Source organism: Aythya marila (genome assembly GCF_965140915.1).
Source record: "Aythya marila genome assembly, chromosome: 7".
Taxonomy (NCBI): Eukaryota; Metazoa; Chordata; class Aves; order Anseriformes; family Anatidae; genus Aythya; species Aythya marila.
In genome coordinates, this window is record NC_139048.1 from 36181767 (window position 1) to 36202116 (window position 20350).

At 37.9% G+C, this 20350-nt stretch overlaps 1 protein-coding gene across 5 annotated transcripts in view; it reads left to right on the forward strand.

Annotated features, from left to right (window-relative positions):
* The window catches only part of FAM13C (family with sequence similarity 13 member C), a 124739-nt gene that overhangs the window by 96194 nt on the left and 8195 nt on the right, over positions 1-20350 (forward strand). For all 5 annotated transcript variants that reach the window (XM_082764539.1, XM_082764540.1, XM_082764541.1 and 2 more), the window contains 5 exons: positions 6003-6153; positions 10125-10335; positions 11251-11389; positions 12820-12901; positions 14667-14878. In XM_082764539.1, coding sequence (XP_082620665.1) covers positions 6003-6153; positions 10125-10335; positions 11251-11389; positions 12820-12901; positions 14667-14878 — 795 coding nt within the window. The remainder of the gene's footprint in view (positions 1-6002; positions 6154-10124; positions 10336-11250; positions 11390-12819; positions 12902-14666; positions 14879-20350) is intronic.

Here is a 20350-nt window from a genome sequence, read left to right on the forward strand (position 1 = left end):
TACAGCTTAAATATGTTCAACCATCAATTATGTTTTGTTTGAAAATAAGGTCTCAAGGTTGCTACATCCTGTATAAATAAACTGTGAATTGTACAATGTATTCTGAAAGGTAGGGTTGTCAGTAGGAGGGGAGAGTTGGAGGGAAGAGAGAAAGCAAGGAAAGCTACATAACACCTGTAACACTCAAAACGGGAGCTTTTTTCCTAGTAATTATGTCAGGAGCACAGCATAAGAGAAGAGCACAGAGAAACTGTCAGTGTGACCATGGGTGAGCCTGGGCTAAACTGTCACAGTCAAGGCATTTTACGGAAGGCCGAAAACAAGTTGTGCAATTATTGAAAATGGCAAACATTATAAAGCATCTTCCACAAATAAGGGTATCTGCATACTAGCATAGAGCAAACTTAATACTGGAAGATAGTACTGCAAACATGCTTGGACTTAAACAAAGAGCAGACAAAATTTTAAGTGTAGAGTAAGATGACAATAAAGGCAGGTGGAGAAAATGAAGTGTATTCCTGTCAAACCATGGAAAAACAGCTTTGTTTCCATAATGAGCCACTGAATATGCCTATTAATAGATGCCTGACTTTCATTAGGAGAAAACCACAATGTTGTGTCCTTTTGAAAGAATTCAGACTTAATTTTCTCCTTACGTTTAGTTATTTCCTGTGCATTTGTGCCATCGTTGTGCAGCTCACTGTTGAAAATCCTGATAATAACTAGGCACTTTCTGTGACCAATATAAGGGAGCATTCTCAGGACTGGTCAAGCCAAGTAAGGTCCTGGGAGAAATTACTAAATAATCATTTCTTCTGAGAAGCTCCATTGCAAATTTCACCAGAATTTCCAGAACCAAAATTGGTGAATCATAGAAAATCCTGAGGTCAAAGGCACCCACAAGGGTCCTTGAGTCCAACTCCTGGCTACACACAAGATTTAAATTACAAGATTTAAAATTCTTGCAAAGGATTCCTTAGCGGTTAAGATAACATGTTATAATAAAAACTGTGAGATATTAAAACTGATAAATAGATTAGAAAATAAAATGTAAATCATTTATGGGGAATGAGCGAGATCTACATTCTGGTGCTAACTTTCTTTTGCAAAATCTTAGATTGTAGTATATCTCAGGTCTCCTTCAAACCCAAATGGAAATGTGCCATTAGAAAACAAGTTCCCTTCTTGCATTAGAGAAATTGTTGTCTCTCCTAACTGGTCACCTGTGACATTATTCAAACCCAGGGCATATCTTGTTCTATCTTATAGTTGTTTGTTTGTTCCTCGTAAGGGAAATTTTGAATTGAAAATGTCATTTGCCTCAAGACACAAGTATTGCCCTAGCAGACACCACAGATTTATTTATATTCGTATAAAATACACCTATCTTATTTTAACCTCAACTCTCAGATTAAAAGGCAAGGGAGATGCTTTTGTATGTCACTGCTCTAGCTCTGCTTTTAATTTCCTTACGGTGAGGAAATTGAACAGGCTGATATTTGTTCAGTTTCCTTTCTGTATGAATCACTTCAAAGGCCATTAAATTCTGAAAGCTTGGATTATTCTCTTTCTCTGCCCCAGCTGATTTCATAAATCCAGTAAATCCATCAATAAACTGAATATAGTGGAATAGCTGCCTTCCTGTCCCGGGGTGGGCAGCAGGAGCAGGCCCAGGGGCAGGGTGCAGCCATCCTGAATATTCAGAAACATTGTGTGGGGAAAGGCAGCTTCAGTTTACGTCGACTGCAGCAAGTCCAGGCTTTTCTGACACTGGGCAGGGTCTATGGGAAGGGGCAGACCCATTCTCTTTCCCTCTTTCCTCAGTTCCTAAATTTACCAGATCTTACATTTCCACAGGAATCAAATGAAACGGGGAGCAAAATTATTTCTAGCAGCAATGGCTCTTTTTCGGCCATTGGTAGCTATTTGCTTTCTCTGGTGATTTGCTGTGAGTGCTGATTAATTAGCAGGCTTAATGGTTTCATAGCCCTTGGTGCAACAAGGGAAATTTTGTTGTGCTGTGAGGCTCCATTTGGCACATTGTTTTCCCTTGGGCTGCAGCTCCCTGGTTATGCTGACTGACACAGTGCATAGGGCTGATGTTACAGGGCCCCATGTAGGAGACCTTCAGCTGGAGAGGCAGGTACTGATAGCACCAATTAAAAAAATTAAATACATTTTATATATATATATAAAGCTATTCCATGGGACTTGCATTCGTTGCCAGAGAATTTTGGTGATAAACGGCACATTTGTTCATTCAGCGTCGCGTTGTCCAGAGTGATATAACAGTGTGAGTATAGGTGCGTGGTATTTATCTTTAGATATAAGAAGTTATCTGTCATCTCAATAATTCCTTGCCCTAAGGCCTCAACTCTTGATTTTTAATAATCATTTGCTGGAAAGAGAGATGGTCAGTGGATACAGTCTACAAGCTTGCTGGTTTGTAAAGATGGCTTCTTTACTGCAGGGCTGAACTTCCTCAGCAAATGGCGATCCTTTTGTACCATTTTTTCTCCAGCAGACAAGAGTACGATACTTTAATGACTATGTTTTCTTAAAGCAATAGCAGGAATTACAAATAGGAATGAAATACCACACTGCATCTCTTTCTGTTTTCCTTGGATTTCCTGTAAATGTCTATATTTTTCCATTATCTTTGATCTGCAATAATGCAGGGTTTTGTTTCTTCTTCCTCTAGTGGAATTGGTATAGCTCAAGTTATTTGAATTGTCAATTACTTTAAGAGGACAGCGAATATAAGAAACCCTTTCCCAAGACAATTATAATTGCTTCGTTTTCAAATTTGCAAAATACTGTTCTTAAGAGGTGTCAATATTGGTTTTCTTTCCAATAAACTTAAGGATCCATTTCAAATATTGATATGTCCTTTCATTTCCATCAGCATGAATCAGGAATTATTGCATAGCACAAGTGGCAGGCACCAGAATAAGGTTGGAATGAGCATCAAGTCTGAAGTATTTGAGATGAGGTTGTCAGCTGCTATAACATGCCATAGTTTAAATTTCTCCAGTGATACTGGTTTTCCATGGAAGAATTTACCTAAAATTATGATGGTACCTGCCATGACCCAACATTTCCCTCCCTATGTATTATAGCTGTTTGTATTTGCTTCTAACGTGTTTGCAGGTCCCAGACTGGCAGGATCCAGCTGGCTGCTCAGCCTTTGCCCGTACTTCAGACAGCCCCTCAGAGAAGGGCAAGGCAGGCAGCAGGGTCATCCCTACCCTTTAGTAGGGCCCTCCTGTAAGGAGTAAGATGAGGTTGATGGCATACTCCAGATTCATTTACCTGGTAACATCAAAGTGGTAAAAATTTCTTACTCTTTTTGTCCCTACATCAAATCTCTGTGAAGGGCATATTCAGGAAATTATAGCATGTGTTTCTATCATTATTATAGTTTTTTTTTTTGTTTTTTTTTTTTTTTTTGTTTTTTTTTTTTTTTTAGTATTTGGCAGGGGCTGGAAATTTGCCATCCACCCACCTTCCACAGACGGGTGAAAAAACATCACATAAAACTCAATATAAACCAGCTTGTGAATTACACCACAGGCATTGCTGAAATAGCGTTTAACAATGTAGTCTGTGTGAATGCCCTTATACTGCGCTTGCCATAAATATTAATGTATCATAAGAAATAGTGATGCAAAATGAATGTGTTTTCTTGACTTGGGATTTTTTTTTCAAATGCTGAAGTCCATGAAGGTTAGGTGTTTTTGTCAGTTATTTGTTTATGTTCTCCATACTGGGAGACTTAGAGACTCCCTTGAAAATTTTGGAAAGGTGCTTGCTATCAGCAGTCCATGCGATAAGGTCAGTGCTGGGATCAGAATTCTCACTACTGTGTAAATTGTATAGTTACTGTAAAACACTGCCCATCTGCTGTGGTAACTCCACAGCCACACTGGGTCTAGGTGGGGTGAGAGGTTGTAGAAAATGAGGCCCTATGGGTCATGAAAACTCTTCAAGAACTAGTGGCATGGGTGCCCATTCAAGCCAGCATACTTAGTTTCACAGGGAAAAATCACTTCTTGCTTTTTCAAAACTTCCCTATTTTGAGGTATCTCCTTGAAAGAGCTGCTTTCCAGTCCCTTTTCACTGCCTGAATTCTATAAAAGGATCAAGGCTGAAAGTCTTCCCTGCTGTTTTCATTCAAATTAATTTACCTTCCTTAAGAAAAAAAAAAAAAAAAAAAAAAAAAAAAAGATTGGCTTATAAAATTCTCGGGCTTATAAAGCAGCTGTATTACAATTAAAATAATGTACAAATATATTAAGCTACTTACTAAATAGGTGATATATTCTTACACAAGAGAAATTATTCCAGTAAATAAAAGAGCATTTTAGGGTATGAACTTCAGGAATATTTTTTTCTGTTATGACTCAGTGTCGTGGTTTAACCCGACCGGCAGCTAAACACCACGCAGCCGTTCGCTCACCCTCCCCCCTCCCTCTCTGGGACGGGGGAGAGAAATGGAAAGTGAAGCCCGTGAGTTGAGATAAAGACAGTTTAATAAGACAGGAAAAAAAAATAACAAAAATAATAATAACAATAATAATAATGATGATACAATGGTGATAATACGAAAGTAATAATAGTATGTACAAACAAGTGATGCACGATGCAATTGCTCACCACCCGCTGACCGATGCCCAGCCTAACCCCGAGCAGTCCGGCCCCCTCCCCCCGGCTAGCCACCCCTATATATTGTTTAGCATGCCGTCAGATGGTATGGAATACCCCTTTGGCTAGTTTGGGTCACCTGTCCTGGGTCTGTCCCCTCCCAGCTCTTACTGCACCCCCCAGCCTGCCCGTTGGCAGGACAGAGCAAAGGCTGAGATGTCCTTGGCTTAGTATAAGCACTGCTCTGCAACAATTAAAGCATCGGGGTGTTATCAGCACTCTTCTCATTCTAAGCCAAAACACAGCATTCCACCAGCTACTAGGAAGAAAATTAATTCTGTGCTAACTGAAACCAGGACACTCAGATATATATATTTTTTTTCAGAAAATGCTCTTTACAAATATGTACCATTTGTGTGATTTAACATTTTATGTATATTCTTAATGCACCAGCAGTGTGATTATTAAGACAGCCTTGTGTGTTTTTGTTTTAAGCTGCAAGCTGTATTTCCCTTGAGAAAGGGGAGCTGAATGCACGGGGTATCAATAGTGAGTCATTTCGCCCAGTTGGATGGTGATTAGGGCTTTCACAGCGTTTACATCACAGCAAGATGCTTCTGTCAGATTGCACAGCTGAATATCGCATGCAGCATTAAAGATTAAAATGAGAAATGGACCAAGCACGACACAGTAGCTGGAAGTGATGTTATAGATAACGGGTCTCATTCCCATTGATTTGTCTGCAGCAAGTGACAATGATCTGCCAATTTTGCCTTTGCAGCAGATCGGAAATGATCTTTTTGCCCTGTAGAAGCAGCAGCCGCCTACATAAAAGCAACGTCTACATAAAGAAGTATCTCTAAAAAGCCAATCAAAAAAAAATCTCTTCCAAGAATCCCGTGAGGGAGTGTGTTCTCAGTAACTCTTTGTTCACTGCTGTGTACTGCACAATAGGCTGGAGAGGGATACCTTTTTTTTTTTTTTATGAATGGTGAATGGGGAGGGACATAATATCATCAGATCGTGATGTCAGCCCAATGAATGAAATACTTGCTTAGTGTATTGCTTCAAGACCAAGAAAAGGGACACCATCTCAATTTGCCTTCCTAGAATAAATTGTCTTTTGCTGACGATGTCATCTTTCCCACGTGTCACGAATAATCCATTTAAATTGGGACTTAAATAACCAGAAGTGAGGAAACTCGTGGAATAGTGCGTGTTTGTTCTCTTGCACATCCTCTCAGAGCTGCTAGTGGAACACCCCTTTGCAGGCGCTTCTGATGGGCTCAGTGAGTTGAAGAGCTATCTCTGTATTTTGTTACTCTCTATCTAGCCCAATGTTCTGCTTTTGTCTGCAGAATTCTTTGTTGAAGCTACAAGCCCTCGAAACCGATCTGTGCTCTGCATTTCTGCCAACCCAGGAGGAAACTCCTCAGCTGCCGGCACCCAAGGATCCAACCCCTTCATCAGTCCAAACCAGTGTGCATCCTGATGGGGCCAGTTGTGGAGGTAAGGGATCGTGTCATGATGTGCTCTCATTTGCAATTATAAGAAAGCCTTGTGATTTGCAGTTCAATCTCAGATTTGCAGTCCTCCGGGAAACAGTGCAGAGCTAATGCAAAGCACCATTTCCTGATGCAAATGCTATGTAATGCAAAAAGGGATGATACCTGTTAAAAGAGCAGAAAGGAATGTCTGGAGTCCTCTGTTTTTCTGCAAAGGAGTGGTACTTTTCAGATAGATTTTAGGAATCCCAATTCCTTTATTTTCAGTTTAATTTGTTCAAGTAAATTTATGCTCTTTATTTCCTATGTCTGTATTGTGTGAGATCGTCTGCCATATCATGTAATTCTATTTTTGTCATTCTTTTGTCAGACCAATATCACTTCATTTCTCCTATTATTGATTTTAGTTTAATGCATCAGCAGAGAGATAGTGAAGGTGAGTTTTACAGCATGTGGATTTTAATAATTCATGAGGCTTTATTTAAAATTACCAATATGGGCAAATTGTGGTGTGTTATCTTTCCTTTTTCCTCAATATGGAAATCAGTCCTTGCAAATAAATAGCCCTAAGGCTCCGCACTATTTTTGTCAATTCATAGCTTGTAGTCATTGGGCTGGCAGAGTCGTGATGCTCAGTAGAAGAGGAATCACTGTTTGTGAAAAATAGGTCAAAGGCAATATGACTAATGCATCTCACAGACAAGTGACATGAATACACAAATATCTAAATTGTTGACCACATATGGTCAAAATTAAGGCAGATAGGTAAGTAATCCCTTTGCAATTGACATTTAATGTCTGAATAAATGCTAGATTCAGAACTTATTTCAGAAACTGCTTATAATTTTCAGCAAGAAATAGCAGCAAGTTATTTACCTAAAAAGATCACAAATTACAGTATTCTACTTAAGATGTTCTACAGTTTCAGGTTTGCATTGGACAATTAAAGAAATGGTACGTAGAATCCAAATTATTATAAGACAGAAGGAATGTAAAGAATACTAAATATCCTGTTGTACTGGGTCTTCATTCTTTTAGCTTAAAAAATTGGTGGTTTTGCACAGTGAGGCAAACACCTTAATGGCTCTTGGATACAGGTATTTAATTTTGCAACAGTGCTATTCCTTGATGTGGATCTGAGGCAGAGACAAATCTGTATGTGCTGCACAGGTAGAGACATTTTGCAGCTCATCCAAAACCTGCACTGACTTTTTCCTTTATGGCAGGGTGAGTTTTATTTCCTTTTCCTGTCATTTACTAACCTATTTTGTTCTGTTAGTTTCATAATATATTGCTAGGATGAATTGTTAGGCTTCCTTTGATTATTTTTATTATTTTTTCTCTTCTAATTTGATTCTGTTTTAATTTAAAGTGTTAGTGAACCCCTACTCTCTATCTCTTATGTGCCTATCTCCCTCTACACATGCGAATATTGGATGATGTAGCGTTTCTCTCTTGTAGTTCAGAGCATGCTCTGTAACTCTGGCAGTTCAAACTTCTGCTTTAGATAAAGCTTACTTAGTTAATGGATTTCAGTGGATTCTCCTTCCTGGTAACATCTGTGTTATGGTTAGTTTGCTTGTTTTTAATGACTTTCTATTTTTTATAGATAGAGCCAGTTTTAATTCTGTCTCTTAAATTACTAATGAAATCTTCTGAAAGATGCAGTTTAGGTACAGTTGCCACGTGGGACTGTTTGTTATTTTAGGTTGAACTTGGACAGAAGTCCAGAGATTTGCACCAAGCTAGAAACAGACTTTCAAGGACGTGCCATATATACTATGTCCCTAGTAGTAGCCTTTGCTTAGTGAATAAGGCAATAGGAAAAATTATTTACATGTACAGATGTGTTATTTTAAATATAAATATGACTGTGTAGTGCATTTCATTTCTGTTATTTCATGTCCCAGACAACAAAAAATTCAAAAAACATATGTATTTATATGTGTGGTGAATGAAACCAGAACAGTTAATTTTAAGTGATTAATAGTAACTCTTGCTGAGAAATATCACCAATTTCCAGTTTACTTTTGGATATGGAAAAATATCTTGAATTAGAGCTGGCAAAATAAGACTATACAGGATTGCAAGGGGGATTATTAAGCAAGGTTTTTTAAAGGGAAAAAAGAAAAGCAGATTATAAGTTAGAGTTTTGCATTCAATGCATCTGTGGTATAGTATGGTAGGGACTAAGTTCTTGGGTCCATACCAAAGTGGTATAGTTTCCTTAGTTTGCAAGCTTTAGTAGAGTGATGCTGTCAGGAGGACCTGGTGCCAAGGAAGAGGAAGGGCCTTGGCCTTTGGGAAATCTACCTGGCAGGCAGGTTGTCTCCTTTTCATCTTGCTAGCTGGATAAAAGGACCTCCTCAAATGTTGTGCAGCTCTGTTTCATTTTACACTGGGGTTGCTCCAGCCACTACTCATCCTTTGCATTTACCTTGCAGAAGTGTTTAGCTTTGAGGGTGTCCTGTTTTGTAATTTCCGAGACTGGGTTTGGCCCACTACAATGGCCTGGTTGTAAATGTGCAAAGGGGCAGATGTCTGTGACTGTATGGTTTATCAGTAATACAGAATGCCTCCTGAAAAAGGAGAAATCTTCAGTCCACTGGAAGTCAGAGTTCAAATGCTGGAAAACAACACTTTTGTTTGCAGAACAGCTTTTATTCTAGTCTTTATTACTGTATGTTGTCTGTGTAAATAATTTCCTTTGACTGGTACAATATTGTATCCTTGCCTTCTCCCAGATGTCTTCCTGGATCTATCTCAGGAAGGACTTGAATCTCATACTCTGTTTAGAACTTTTGGGAGTTGCACTCATATCTTGGAGAGGTGAATTTGACCTACAGAGCAGGAAGTATCTAGAGGAAAGATGTATGACAAAGAAAGGAGCACTTTCTTTGCTTTAATATATACCTTCTGGTCTCATGGGGAGAGCTTTTTATGAGGATATGGAGTTTCTCCATAGAAGTATAATCTGTTTTCAAGCAGAATTATCTGATAGAGAGAATATCAACTAGGTTAGATTATCTTCACCCATTTTACCCACTGAATGGTGAGGAAGAAGATTCAGTGGTCCTCCCCATTAGTATACCCAGGAACAGTCAAGGGAAGATGAACACTTGGTATTCCATGGAGGTAGGCTCTGTGATGTGTCCATCAGCTTCCTTGTTAGCCATGAGTACAATCAGTGTGATAAGGTTCACCAGTTCCTACTTTTTCAGACCAGAATAACTTATTTTGATGTCTAGCTTGACCATTTCTATTAAAAAAATCTTACCTTTGGAACACCTGAGGTGAGGTTTCCATTGATAGTCAAAGACAATATTAACATAGTATTGTTAGCGTGACTCCTCCAAGTAGCAGTCACTGTACATTACCTTGAATAACTACTGTGAATGTTATTTTTTGTTATTGCTGTTTCATATCCAGTGTTCTTCAGACCTGTATGTATGTTATTGGCAAAACTTAATGAAATTCTCCAGGATACTGCAAGTAACACTAGAGATACTTAGCATCAGGAAATCCTATATTTCTGTTCTGGTTTTCTCTTGACCAAGGGACAAAATGCTAAACTACAAAATTAAGCCTGTTTTGTATACTTATCTTCTGGCTTCAGGAATGTGGCTTTCTAAAGCAAAGAGATTTATAAAATTTTAATTAATGCTTCTTTTCTGGGAAACTCTTCATCTTTATATTATACTCCATAGTTTACAAACACACCCACCTACCTTCTCTTCTGGAATTTAAAGATACTGTATGTCAAGTCAGTAACTGTCCTTTTTATTTTCTCATCCTCAGTACTATGTTCAACCTGCACATGGTACTTTGTTCAACTATTTGCTATGTTTACTTTGACTACTTAGTCTTTTAATATTTCTGTATGTATAGATTTGTATTTATCTGAGTAACTAATATCTTGTGAATGACCTTCAATCCCTATTGTTTTATGTTTTTGTTTTTTTGTTTGTTTTCTAGAGCCTTTACCAGCACAGAGAGACTGGCAGAATGACATGGACAGCAGCCCACAAGAACATCACTCCCTAGGGACCAGTCGGCTCCTGTATCACATTACTGATGGAGACAATCCTCTTTTGTCACCGCGCTGCTCTATCTTTAGCCAAAGCCAGAGATTTAATCTAGACACAGAGTCTGCCCCTTCTCCACCAAGTGCTCAACCTTTCATGACGTAAGAAAATATATTTTAATTCTTACATATTTTAAGTAATTTTTGTACAATGCGTGATCTCTGACTCTTTGAGTTTCTCAGTTACTTCTATGTCATATTTAAGAAACTTTCATATTATACAGTATTTCAACGTGGTTAATTTGCAATACTGGAAATGGGATCTAGCATTTTCCGTAATAACACAGTACAGCATTGTTTGAAGTCTTTGTTAATTAAAGTTAGCAATGACAGTTTTAAAGGTTATTTAGTAGTTTCATAAGTGAACTTAAGGTAGAGGGGATTATCAAGGTACTAAATAATAAAAAATTAATCTGTAATAAAACTATAGCTTGTATCATTCACTAGGTAGGAGGGAAGTCATAGAATATATGAACAGTCCATATCAGAAACCAGGGTGTGAGTGTCAGTCAGGAACCACACTTTCATAAAAGCTTATGTACATAACTCAGTCAACTGTGTATGAATAATAATCAGACCTATTCACTTAAAAAAATCAGAAACTAAATTGCTTTCAAAATGCTTATTCCCAGTAATAAACTCCCTGGGTTTACTTCTACAAATCATCTTATTGTCCTTGGAAGATATGTGAAGTAAGATGCTGCTATTAAATGGAAGTACTGGATCGGTTTGTGACCTACAAAATTAAACTTGAAAAATATTCAAAAATCCCACAATTAAGAGAGAGAGAGAGAGAAAGAAATATGGTAAACCTATTACTGTATCCTAGGGGTAACCTCAAGCAAAAGCAATTATTTTATGCTTACTTTGTAAAACTAAAACTAAACCTATGAAAGAATCTACCTGCCAATTCCAAAGTGCTAAGAAAGTGTTAAGTATGTCTGAAAAAAGGCACAGTCCGTTTTAGCTGTTTTTTTTTTTTTTTTAATCATTCTGCTATGTGTTCGGCTTTTTCAGACCAAGAAGTTCTTCTAGATGTAACTGTGAAGAGTGCAAAGAACCACAAACAATAGCACAACTTACCAAGCATCTTCAGAGTCTGAAGAGAAAAATCAGAAAATATGAAGAAAAGTTTGAACAAGAAAAAAAATACCTGGTAAGATAATCATTGAAAAGATGATTGAAAAGGGAAATACTGCAAAAGGCAGGCAGGAATCCCAGTGTATTTAAAATTATGCAAAACAAATTATGAAATTGGAAAATAATTAATGAGGGAATGTATTTCATCATCTTTCAGTATATTCAGTAGTGCAGAGACTAATTTGCATTTCCTTTGGATTATCTTTGTTAGAAAATATGCATCTTCTAGCTGTGTGAGAAGTGCAAATCAGTTAAACATAGCTGATAGACTTGTAAACCGAAATGGTTGAAAAGATGAAAAGTTACTTATTTACTTTGTGGATGAAGTTATTTGCTTGGAAACTTTTGTTCTGCCATGCAGATTCCTTCTTTCAGGCAGATTCCTGTAAACCTCCAAAGCGTAATGTCCAATAGAAGTTGATGTAAGAAATAAGAGAAATAGGAATTGTGAGGTGTTGCTGATGGGGGATGTTTGAGGCTCTATGCAGTGTATTGAAGATCATTGCTCATCATCAAGCTAGTTCTGTGTAATGTGAATTGTGTCGTATAAACATATAAAATATCCACGAAGCTAAGATGTATACAGTATGAAACAAGAAAATTTGTGATATGTTATAACCATGTTAAAATAAAAATGGAGCAAATTGTATTATTACTTTGTGATCTCACTAATGCCTACAAACCTAAACATACATCTGTGAATTGTACTGCCCTGTGGTCATCATATACTCCTAGGAGTAAAATTTCATATTGAAATAGTCATCAAAATGTGAAAAAAGTTATTTCAGAGGCTTTATTTTGCAAAATTTCTTTGCCGTTTAAAATATCTGAGTTTTGAAATTGCAGTGTAAATTGATTTTAATCTGGAAGCATTCTAAATGGAAAGAAAAAAATGATATACAAAACTTTTGTTGTTGTTTGCTTTTGAAATCACTCTGTTGCATGTTTGGTTTTTGTTTGTTTGTTTTCCACTTAATTAGTTAAGCAGTTCAGTTGAAATGTTTAAAGTGTTGTTTCCCAAGAGAATCCCTGTTGTGAAGCAGTTAAGGCTTATCCCTGCAAGGTGCTTCATTCAGTTAACATCCTGCACATCACCTAGGAACTTGACCAACATTAGGTGTTTGACCAGTCCTTTTGAAGTCACTGAGGTTACTTATCCAATTAGTCAATGAAATGTTTTTTTTTTTTAGAATCAGAGCCAAAATACTCAGACTCTTGTAGTGCTGTGCCACAATGAGGAGAGATAAGCCGTGATAAACTCATGCCATGACCAAGCCAAAATGGTCTGTGCAACACTATGGTATAGTGGAGCTGGAACTATGGATATTTTAGCACAGTATGTGGATAGGTTTTAATGCATTTGTGCCTGTTTTTTTTTTTTTTTTTTTTTTTTCTAATTGTGTAATCCTTACTTCCCTTTTTTCTTCCTTTTTATTTTACATTCAGCCTTCACATGGTGACAAAACTTCAAATCCTGAAGTTCTAAAATGGATGAATGATTTGGCCAAAGGTCGCAAGCAGCTCAAAGGTACATAATAGCATCTCATTTCACTTTCTTGCTGAAGCATTTGGAAGCAGCATGAATGCACCTGGAATGTTTTAAAGTTAGTTTTCTATTCTTAATGCTCGGCTAATTTTTCACTAGTGCATGACAATAAGTCTCTTAATGACAACAAAGGTGACATGACTTGCCTGGATTCCCAGTGGCAGGGGTTAACATTAGGTCAGTCAATCCTCATAACAAGGGTAAAAAGGGGAAGGGGAAAAGACGTGATCTGTCCCTCATAAATGTCAACATTTATATAAAAGGCAATGTTATTGAGAATATTTTCTATGTATGCTGTTGCAAGGTCACTATAATTAATGTAAAATACTGAATGACAGAGGTAAAAGCTTCTTTGTACAGGAGGAGCAAAAAGTTTCTTTAGGACTGAGGTTACATAGCTCTAAAGCTTTTATTTATTTGATCATAAAAACAGATTTTTCTCTGCTATTTGATTTGGTCTTGGGGCTCAAATTTTGCCCTTGACTGTCTGCACACAGCTCCATTAATGTCTTTGGGAATATAATGTGCTTGCCCTCAGAGAAAATATAGCCAGGATTGATTGATTTTTTTAAAGGCTATTTATAAATTATCTATGTGGTTTTTTGTTTGTTTGTTTGTTTGTTTTTTTCCCATTATAAATGAATTCTCACTGCTAATTAAATCCTAATATTATGTTTCATATGTGTTTTGGAAATAGTTGAGGATGTAGATGTAGACGTTGTTGTTTTGGTGAATAAATAATTAAAACTCATCTTTTAGTTAATTTCTGCTGGAAAGTTCTCCTAAGGCTGCATAGTTATTAGATCCTTTTTTTCCTTGAACCTTGGGTTATAAATTCAGGAACGGCAAATGAGAGGATGTGGCCAAACAGCATATTTTACTTTCTGAAAGTTATCTCTCTGACTCAGCCATCCTGTGAACACCCTTGATTGTATTATCCTGAATAATGACACTGATTTTAAGTGAAGCAAGATTTGTAACATCCACAAGACAGGTACAATTGAAATGGAAAACCACTCAAGTTCTCATAAGTCTTTTTCTCAAGACCGTAAGCCTCATCCATTCTTCCTACCTCTTTGAGTTTAATAAAAATTAATACTTTTCCCTGCAAGCTTGGCCTGTGTCCTTAGACTGTCACAGCTAAAACAAACAAACAAACAAAAACATTACTGCATAGATTTCAGTAAATTTAACAGGTGTGGGGCGAGCAATTTTCTGCCTTGTCCAAGGTCCTGCACCAGCCAGGTATGAGCTAGAAAGAAAGCCTGCTTTTATGGGAGCTATGTGGGGGAGTGAGATATCTCTGCTTCCACATCCTTACCCCCTGAAGAAAACAAGCCTTCTATAATCACTGTGAAGCTCTGTTTGCCCTTTTGAGTCTTTTTCCTACCCTTATTCCAACCAAAATTCTGTGCTGATTCCTACCCTGACTGCACGCATTAACCCAGTGCCTCTTCAGTCCTCCTTCATGGTAACTTACACCTTTTATGTCAAGGATGGGTTTGGAGAGGTTAACTATGTGCTTTCTTAAGTGTCATTGATCTAGATACATCTCATCCTTCACTGGATTTCGCTTTAACCAGATACAAGGTGTTCCATGCTGAAGCAAAGCAGAATTACTTTCCAACACAGCTGTGGTGTAATAATTCTATGCAAAAAGTTGGGATGCTTTTTTCTTATGGTGTTATGGGAAACTTCTTTGCAAATATTTCTCACCTATTTACTTGCCAAATAATTTGCCTTTCAGAGTTGAAACTCCGAATGTCAGAAGAACAAAACCGTACCTCCAGAGCACCCCAAAGAAATGATCATTGTGAAAGTACTGGGACCTCCAAGGAGACTGGGACGCGGGAGGCCACAAGCATGGAACCAGCTCCATCTGTAGAAGAAACCATGGACGGTGTACTGAGACGACTAAAGGAGAAAAGACAACACTTCAACATTCCAGAGACTATTAAGGTATTTAGCAAATCTGACTCTTTCTTTCAGAGCTTTATCATCTGAAGCAGACACTAGCTGCTGTGTAGCTGTTAGCCTACTGTATGACAACATGACTGTGTTGCTTACAGCCTAAGATAACGGCTGTGTTACTCATGGGAGATGGAGATACCTGCTGCTAGCTAGCAAATTCTCACTGTCACGGGAAAAAGCATTTGAAAAGTTACTCCTCTCTCTGTTGAATCAATACTGGTAATGTATTGAGGCACAGCAGCTGCTGCTCCTGCTTCTCCTGCAGAGGATCTCCTGAAGCAGGAAGTTAGGGGCACTAATTTATCTTGATGGGTATGGGTTTCTGCCTTCCAAGTGGGAACATGTCAGGCTCTCTGATGAGGGCTGAAAATGGCAAAGGCTTTGAAGAGGGAATGGGAGCTGGGAAAAGGCTTTAAGCACATTTGAGCAAGCATTTTCAAAATGCGTATGCTGGTGGGTGTGCATCCTGTGCCCTCTGGCACTGCAGTGCATTTTCTCTCTAACGAGATGGGAGCTCTAGTACAGTTTTCTGAAGTGATTCTTCTGTGAAGAGTTGCACAGAAAATCAGTTGCAGAAGGTTTTTTTGAATAGTGCTAAGCACTTTTTACACAGAGATGCAGGTAAAGAACCATTTGCCACATGTTGTAGTAACCTGTGTAGTTGAGGCTTTAGGCATGTGAAGTGTGTATTCTGATGCATCAGAGATGGTGACTGCAAATGTGATCCTATTTTGAGTCCACGGACGCTGCGTGTCTAAAAATGTTCCTGAAGTGTCAACTCTGTGTTCCCCCAAGGCTTGCCTGAGGCAGTGGCTTTGCTTTTAAAGGAATAGCTCTGTGCTATTCCTCCTGAGGAGTCTTAGCAGGAATAAGGGACCAAGACTTCTCCTCCAATAAACTAGTTTTAGAAGTTGTATTCAAACCCAAATCAGACTGCTTGTTGGCTATGCTCCCAAGCATCTTCTAATGGCAGGCAGGGTGGCTTCAGCTTTGGTTCCTACATGGGACCCAAAGGTGCCTCCATAGTAGACAAATAAACCAGCAGGTCTGTTTGGTGGATCTCTTCCAAATATTTTTGAAGCAGAGGAATTAGGAACATGTGCAAAGTAATTTTGACAGTAAAGGTCCCCTCATACCTGAGAAAAGCTGAAACCGTGCAGTCGATAGCGTTAAGAACACATGGATAGCACAACCATCCAGGCTGCTCTGCCCTTCTGATCTGGTACTTTACTTGTGTTGATATTGCCCCTCTCTTCCACATTCTTAATTGTTCTCCTTAGTTTAAGAGACAATTTCATATTCCATGAGATGTGCTGGGCATCTAATTACTTTTTTTTCAAACTAGTACCTAGTTTAAAATTCTGCTGTACCTCCATACTACTGGGGCATTTTAGGATCTGTGTAAATCTGTTGTTCTGCAATACATATTTTTCATTAGGAGTAGTTTAGTTTAGTTTAGTTTTACTATTTTTTACCACCAAATGATGTTGCTATGCCTAGTGCTGTATATCTAAACATGACAACAAATTCTGTTCCCAAAGGTTCTTGAAATCCAGACATTGACAGTAACATCTAGAAAATGTGGCTGCTGAAAGAAAAAGGGGGGAGAGGTTGAGAGAGACAAAGAGGAGTGTAGAAGAACAAAATGCTTAACTATCCTGGAACATTCTAACACTAAGAAATGATTTTGGTTCAATTTCAATAGCAGAAGGTACGCAGCAGAGCTAATTTTAAATTTATTTTGTTTTGATTTTATTCTTGGTTCTTAACACCCAGTTATTGTATTAAAAATTAGAACCGTGCAAAACTATGCCATGCTCTGTAACTGAAATACTGAGTTCTGCATACATGACAGACTTTTTAATTCTTTCGTTTTATAAACTGCATTTTTTGAAAACCTGTAATGGAAAAAGTGTTGTAAGAAAACAAAAGACAAGAACAAAACATCCAATTCTGTATATAGTCCTAAAGCTCCAACAGTACAGACTCAACGAAAATATTTTTAGTTGTTAAAAATTTTGTTCTATGGATGACTCCAAAAGAGATGTCAATGAGGAAATACTTTCTAAAAAAACTCTTTTACATGGAAGTGAATAAGTTGGCTGTGGGTCTTAGTCCCACTCAGTCATTGATCATCTGGACTTCTCTTTACTTTCCAATTGAGAACATCCTAATTCAGTGCAATGGCAGTGCTGTCTTCAAAGTTTCTCACGAAGAATTTTGTAATGTACATGAATTTTTTGCAATAGTTAATATTTTCAATTTTTTTAAGGTCCATTTGCACATTTTAATTTATTTTCTTCCAGCATTCCTGTAGAGCAAATTTGTGTAGAAAGAATTATCCATTTGATAGTAAAAGTGTTTGATAATAGTTATATAGAATCACTACGGACCAGAGGCTTGAAAAGGATTAATATTAAGTTGAATTGATTTATTTCAAGATAATGTATTTCAGTAGGTCCTTATGTTTCACATTAATATGATAGATTTTTATTTATGAGTGATCTGGGAGTTTAGGGGGAGAAAGAGCTTCACAGCAGTGGTGATGCGAAATGAATCAAGGATGTCAGCTGGTTATAGAAAAGATCAAAGGCTTCATTTAAGCTGCATGCAGCTGTGCTGTTATTGTAGATAATCTTTATGTAAAACATTTTATTTTTTATATAACTTTTAGATCCTGTACCAGAATGTGAACTGGATTAATAGCAATCTAAATAGTAGCTTTTCAGTTTTTTTTGTTGTTTGTTTGTTTCTTTGTTTGTTTGTTTTTTTTTTCCTTTTGGGGGGGAAGGGTTGTTTTTATTTTCAAGATTTAGTAATGTGGGGCAATTATAGTGTGTCTATACAAGACTGCCTAGATCTCCCCTGAAGTTCTACTATGGAAAGCGTCTAAGGCCCTGCTAAAATAGAAATGGGAGAGTGTGTCTTTAAGAAAGATGCAGAGAATAATTTAATGTGACTTGTGAAACTGGGCTTGGTAAATATTTCACCGACCAGAATTGACAATGGGATTCATAGATCACAGAATTTTCATTTTGAGGCGAAAGATGTGAAATCACTTTGAGGGACATTTTATTCATCAGGTATTCAACAGTCATCCTAACAGAAAACAAAAACAAAAAGTCAAAAATGTGAGGAAGGTGGGAGACACAGAAGGGATATAAGATCCCGAATGATCCAGTATGTCTAAAAATAACAAATCACAAAATTTGAATATGAAATAGCAGAATGTGGTTCTCAGAACAAAACATCCTCTACACTCTCCTCCCCCAAAAGCCCGAGTAAAGTTATTCAATTAGAAGACTTAGGGAAAATAGAGATTGACCTGTGAATGATTCCGTAACCCAAAAAGGGGCAACGACTTGTACTATCACTAGCTCCTGGTATGTCTATGGGAGCTGGTGGTTTCTTTATATATTTTCTTAGATTGTTTACATTTATGTATCTGTCCTCTCATTATAGACCCATTTCAGTTAATATTTTCATGGGCTATAAAGCAGGTTTTGTTTAAATTAGCACTGAATTTCACGTTGCTGTGTACAGCCTACAGTCCTAAGATGTTCCAGACAATTCTGGAGTTTGTGATTCCAGTTTCTGTCTCTGATTTTGTTCAAGCCTAGCTGAATACAAACTTGTCTTGAGATTGCTAATGAAATGATTTAATGAAATAAGCCCAAATGCTAAACACTCTTGAGATTGTTTCTCATGTGTAAAATCAATGTTAATGATCACTCTCTGTTTCCTCCTAAGCATTCAGCTGCTTCAGGCTTAATAGTTTTTAAAAGAATTAATCTCGTATTAATTGCAGAACTAGCAATAAATAAAATAGGTAGCTGTTTTATAATACTCCTAAATTCTAGTTAGCAGCTCTTCCCTTAACGTGAATGGCAGATAATTTTGGAGTGAGTCACTCATGCAGATCTTTAAGAACAAATGTGATTAGAGGTTCTGCACTGTTTTTGCATTCAGGCAACAAACAGAAAAGGTCATGTTCCTGATGAAATGAATTGCAAGGCTTGCCTTTGGTATTTGAAAAGCATTGCTTCTTCAGGGTTTCATATATATTTGAAAAGAAGAAGCTAATGATTAAAAACACTTCTCCAGTTTGTCCATAAATAAAACCTAGTCATTGACTTCTTGCAGAAAGGTATCCTTGCACCCCCACTCCTTTCTTCTGCTCATTGCTTCACTGTGGTGGATGAGCTCTGCTCCAAACCTTTGAGCACTTGGCCCTAAATTGTAGAGAGATCTGTTGTGACCTGGCACAGACTGCAGGGGCTCTGAGGGTTCCAGTAAATGGGGTTACATCAGGCTGGTGGCAGTCACTAGTGTGGTTCTACAGGGCTCCGTTTTAGGGCCCTGTAGCAGGGGCCCTAAAGTTCTCCACTGAGAGGGTGGTCGGGCACTGGAGCAGGCTCCCTGGGGCAGTGGTCATGGCACCAAGCCTGCCAGAGTTCAAGAAGCGTTTGGACAACGCTGTCAGACATAGGGTTTGGGTGGTCCTGTGTGGAGGCAGGAGTTGGACTTGATGGTCCTTCTGGTTCCCTTCCAACTCAGGATATTCTGTGATTCTATGAAAATTACATTAGCTTCATGTGCTCCTTGCTGTTTCAACCCAGATGCAAATGTGCACCAGTCAGGAACAGATTTTATTGGGAGGAGGAGGAAACTGAGAGAAGGAGAGAAATAGCAGCTAAATATTGTGTTCATTGCACCAGGCACCTATATTACTGTATCACCACCACTAATAAATCACATTGCCAAAACACATCATTCCTTTTTCTGCTACCAGTGCTTTATATTGTGATTTTGAACAAAAATAAACCGCATCACTTGTGATTCTTCACTTTAGAAGGAATCCCATACCTGTGAGATCGGTAGTTGTTAGGCATTCAGTCCAGGAGAGCAAAACCTGTGAGACTGGGGATGAAGCCCAGAGCTGCTCCCGTTGCTAGTACAGTGCTGCACTTTCTGCAGCTTCTCCATAGCAGTTCTACAGATGCACGTTATCCAGCTGAATTTCCTGCTGGCTGATCGAGCTATTGTTCCCTTTCATTTTAAAGATAGTACCTTCTTCTAGTATGTTCAGCTTTGGAGGGTTTTAACCATGGTATCACAATGTTTGGTAACATAGATTTTGTTGTGAATCTATCATTCCACTCAGTAAATGGGTTGCATTTGCGTAGCTGAAATTTCTGTTCTTCATCCCTTACCAGCCAAGGCAAATCTACTTCTCCTTCTCAATGAATAATTAAAAAGTTGAGCAATGTCCTCTTTGCATTTTTGCAAGTTTTTAAGTATTGTGTCTAGAATGATTTTGTTCTAATTTGTTGCAACTAAATCATATTTAATACATGATAGAGAATTGTATGATTTACAAACTGATCTTGCAAATAGAAGCAAGTAACACACTGTTCTTGTTAACAGCTTTCTCCCTAGGAGAAAAGTACTTCTTTAATT